Here is a 3387-nt window from a genome sequence, read left to right as displayed (position 1 = left end):
AAGGCCTCTCTATGCGGGAAAGAAATATTTCTCAGTGCTTGAAACGTTACGCCGTCCGGTCCCGGAGCGGTTCGACGGCGCGAGCGTCGGAGGGCAACATCAAGTTCAGTGATGGTGAAGTCAGCGTCCATTTCTGAGCAAGGATTTGTTTTCAATGGAACTGGAGGCTTGTCCCTGTATCCCTGTGGTGGCGGAATTGGGGCAGCGAACGCATCAGCAAGAAGCTCCGCGGTTTCTTGAGTAGTGCGGCCTAGGGCTAGCGCTAATCCTGCAACGGGATGCTCGGGTTGCTTTTTATCTTTCAAGACTCTGACGATCCTCCATGCTCTCGAAATACCCGATGGGGAACCAAACGACTCACATAGTTGGTTCCACTGTAGGCGTTGGAGGCGCTTAGTATATCGGCGAAATTTGGCATCGATCTTGCGATGTTCATTCCAATCATCCAGATCATCTGTTTTTCGAGCTCGTCGCTGCGCGCGGCGTCGAGCAGCCCTTAGGTTTAGGTACATGAGGTCGGGAACAGGCCGGGTGTATGGTACTCTAATGGTCTTTGTTGACAGCTGAATGGCTCGTGCAATCATGGCTGTTGTGTCTTCTGTCGTGCTGCCAGCTAGAGCAAAGTCCATGTGAGATCGGAATACATCCCAGTTGGTAACTCGAACCTCTCTGTAAGTTTTGTTTGTCTTTTTGGCAAACTTGCTGGTAATCATGATCGGTATATGATCACTGCCCCAGGAATCGGCTAGCACATTCCAATCTGCCAATATATCCGGGGACAGGAACGTCAGGTCTAACACACTGCGGCCAACTCCAGGTCTGATGAACGTCTCCGCACCGTCATTAAGGGCCTCTAAATGAAGTGAAGATGTCATATATCAAGATCAAATCCTCTTCTTGTATTTTTGCGGTCACCCCATATCTTGTTGTGGGCGTTGAAATCTCCACAGAGTATAAGATGGCCTCTGCTTCTCTGCTTCACATCGGAAAGCTCTCCGACATCCCATTTGCAATTTGGCGGGACATACACTGAAACGACCGTGAAGTCCACGTTTTTGTATCTAACAGATACAGCAGCATATTCAGCACTACTCTTCGAAACTGAAGATAGGTCTACTGGCGATTGAGGAAGGCCGGCGCGAACAAAGACTACAGATCGTGGCTTGCAGTCCTTCCTTTTTGTAGAACTGTAATAGGGTACGTAGGGCGACAGGCGGCAGTTGGATGGATCGTTGTTAGGTTCCTGAATCGCCAGTGTATCAATCCTAGTGGAGAGTAGATACCTCTGAAGATCTGGAAGGCGGGGATTTAGGCTGCAAGCGTTCCACTGTAGTATTCTTGGAATTTCGGGTTTATCGTTTGTACGTTTCTTGAAGTTGTGACTTTGAGCCGAGGCCATCCGCTCCTAGCGGTGGAAGGGTCCTACATTCAAAAAGGATTCCATTGCAAGCAGGGCTTGCACTTCCGGTAGGTTGTCTGAATCAGGGATCGCTTTGATGATGGCCCTTAGCGCAGCAAAAAGCATTGGGATAAGGACGCTACCAAGGTCACCAGCCTGCTCTTGTCGTTTGCGCCTTGGAGCTGATGATACCGACATAGGTTGTCGGATGGTCGTCTGAGTGATAGGGGCTGATTTCAGTAATTGCATAGTTGATGGAATTCCTCTGGCTGTCTCAGGTGCGTCTTCATGTGGCCGGCGTTCTCTGTGTTTTTCTTTCACTCCATTCGTCGTCTTCTTCAATGCGTCACTGTAAGTTGGCTTTTGGGCTCGCTTATCCGTTGGAACCGGGACAGGCAAGGGGACGCGCACAACTTCAGGGTTTAAGGTGGCCGCAAACCCACGATTTTCCTTGCCATTTAAGACGTCCTGTCTTCGGATAACCGAGGCAGCCTTTCTGCGTTGACACCCAGAGAAGGTAGCGGCATGCTGGTTACCGCAGTTTGCGCACTTGGGATCTTGCCGATTGGTGCAAGTCTTGTGGTGGTGCGGACCTGCGCACACTTTACAGCGCCGTGGTCCACGGCAGTATTGCGCAATGTGTCCGTACCTTTGGCAATGATAGCACTGCACGGGAGGACCAAAATACTCGTCAACAGAGTGACTTGTGAAGCCTAAGAGAACGCGTGTAGGCATTGGTTGGTCTGGGCGGAAGTGGAGGAGCACGCTTTCAGTCTTGCGGTGTTCCACGTTGCCGTCCCCTTGTCTTCTATACGAAATTTTCCGTTGAACAGAAATAACTCCAAGATTTTTAAAATAGTCTAGTGGTTCTCCGTCGGTATACTCGATCGGTACTCCTTTGATCTTTCCCAGATTCCGTGAGTAGGAGTGGGGTACACTTGTCGCCACTTCAATAGAGCAAAGGGTCGATATGGCTAGTAATCTGTTGGCTGCTTGCAGAGATGCAACACTCACGAAAAGGCTCCCGTCTTTGTTCATCCTATGTGAGAGTAGCTTCTCCTGTGCAACATCAATGATTTCTTTGGCCACTTCGTTAGGATTCACCCTCCACAAGGATGCATTGGAACTGTTGGGTTTGAAAACCACTGGAATGCCCGCAGGGCGGTTTTTCTTGTAGTGGACTGAGGTAAAGGGCCGATTATCTTCATCGGCTTCCAGAACTTGCATGGGATCTTCTGGAGACTCGTCTTCATTGGAATGTAAGATAGCATCTTGAACGGAATAAGTAGAGGTCTTGTCATCATCATCGTCGTGATATGAGTCTGGGTCTGTACATCGTCTTTTAATGGGAGCTTTCTTGAGGTCACCAGGGATAAGGGTCGACGGTGGGGGGGCGGTACATTGAGGTGGTGACTTGCCATGTGATGGTCCAGGATCCCCTCTTTCGGGTGTTTCAGCTGGTGGCGGTTGGTCCATTGCCCAGGTCGTCGGTCCGGTGTTTACAAGGAAAGGGCGACCATGCGCCGCGTCCGGGACCTCGCCGCTTGACGTCAATAAGAAGATCTGACTGGATAATATCACGAAACTTTGAAAAATCCTATTTTCCGAAAGAGCTGGAAGAATGGCGTTGATTGCCTGAAAACGTCGTCGTCTTCCGCTCCCGTACGAGGTAGGCGAGTCTCTCTGTGGCACATTTGAGATTTTCCAGAAAAGGGACCTCGTGCAGGCTGCTTTTCGTAAGCTTCCATTAGCTTTGATTTCCTAGCGTGACTACTCCCACCCCTGATGTGGAGAGAAATTTTAACATTACTCCACACCGCTAACTTGCTTACATTTTTCGATGGAACAAAAGAGCAATCACACTCTCGTTGACGTGAAGCTCAATTTTCTCGAAAAAAATAACCTAATTCAACATTTCGTAAAGAAAAAAAAAAGAAAGCTTCATACTACAGTTTTTGTTGGCCTGACAATTTTCATGGAGCATTATT

At 49.2% G+C, this 3387-nt stretch overlaps 1 protein-coding gene across 1 annotated transcript; it reads right to left on the bottom strand.

Moving 5' to 3' along the window:
• Nucleotides 1–1405: 1405 nt before the first annotated feature.
• On the bottom strand, nucleotides 1406–2875 carry LOC121836337. Its single transcript, XM_042291218.1, has one exon. It carries the CDS (start codon nucleotides 2873–2875, stop codon nucleotides 1406–1408), a length of 1470 nt encoding a protein of 489 aa, XP_042147152.1.
• Between the last annotated feature and the right edge of the window lie 512 nt (nucleotides 2876–3387).

This window comes from Ixodes scapularis, unplaced genomic scaffold (assembly GCF_016920785.2).
Source record: "Ixodes scapularis isolate PalLabHiFi unplaced genomic scaffold, ASM1692078v2 PGA_scaffold2__306_contigs__length_199485367, whole genome shotgun sequence".
NCBI lineage: Eukaryota > Metazoa > Arthropoda > Arachnida > Ixodida > Ixodidae > Ixodes > Ixodes scapularis.
The sequence above is the reverse complement of the archived record's forward strand: the minus strand, read 5'-3'. Positions and strand labels throughout refer to the sequence as shown.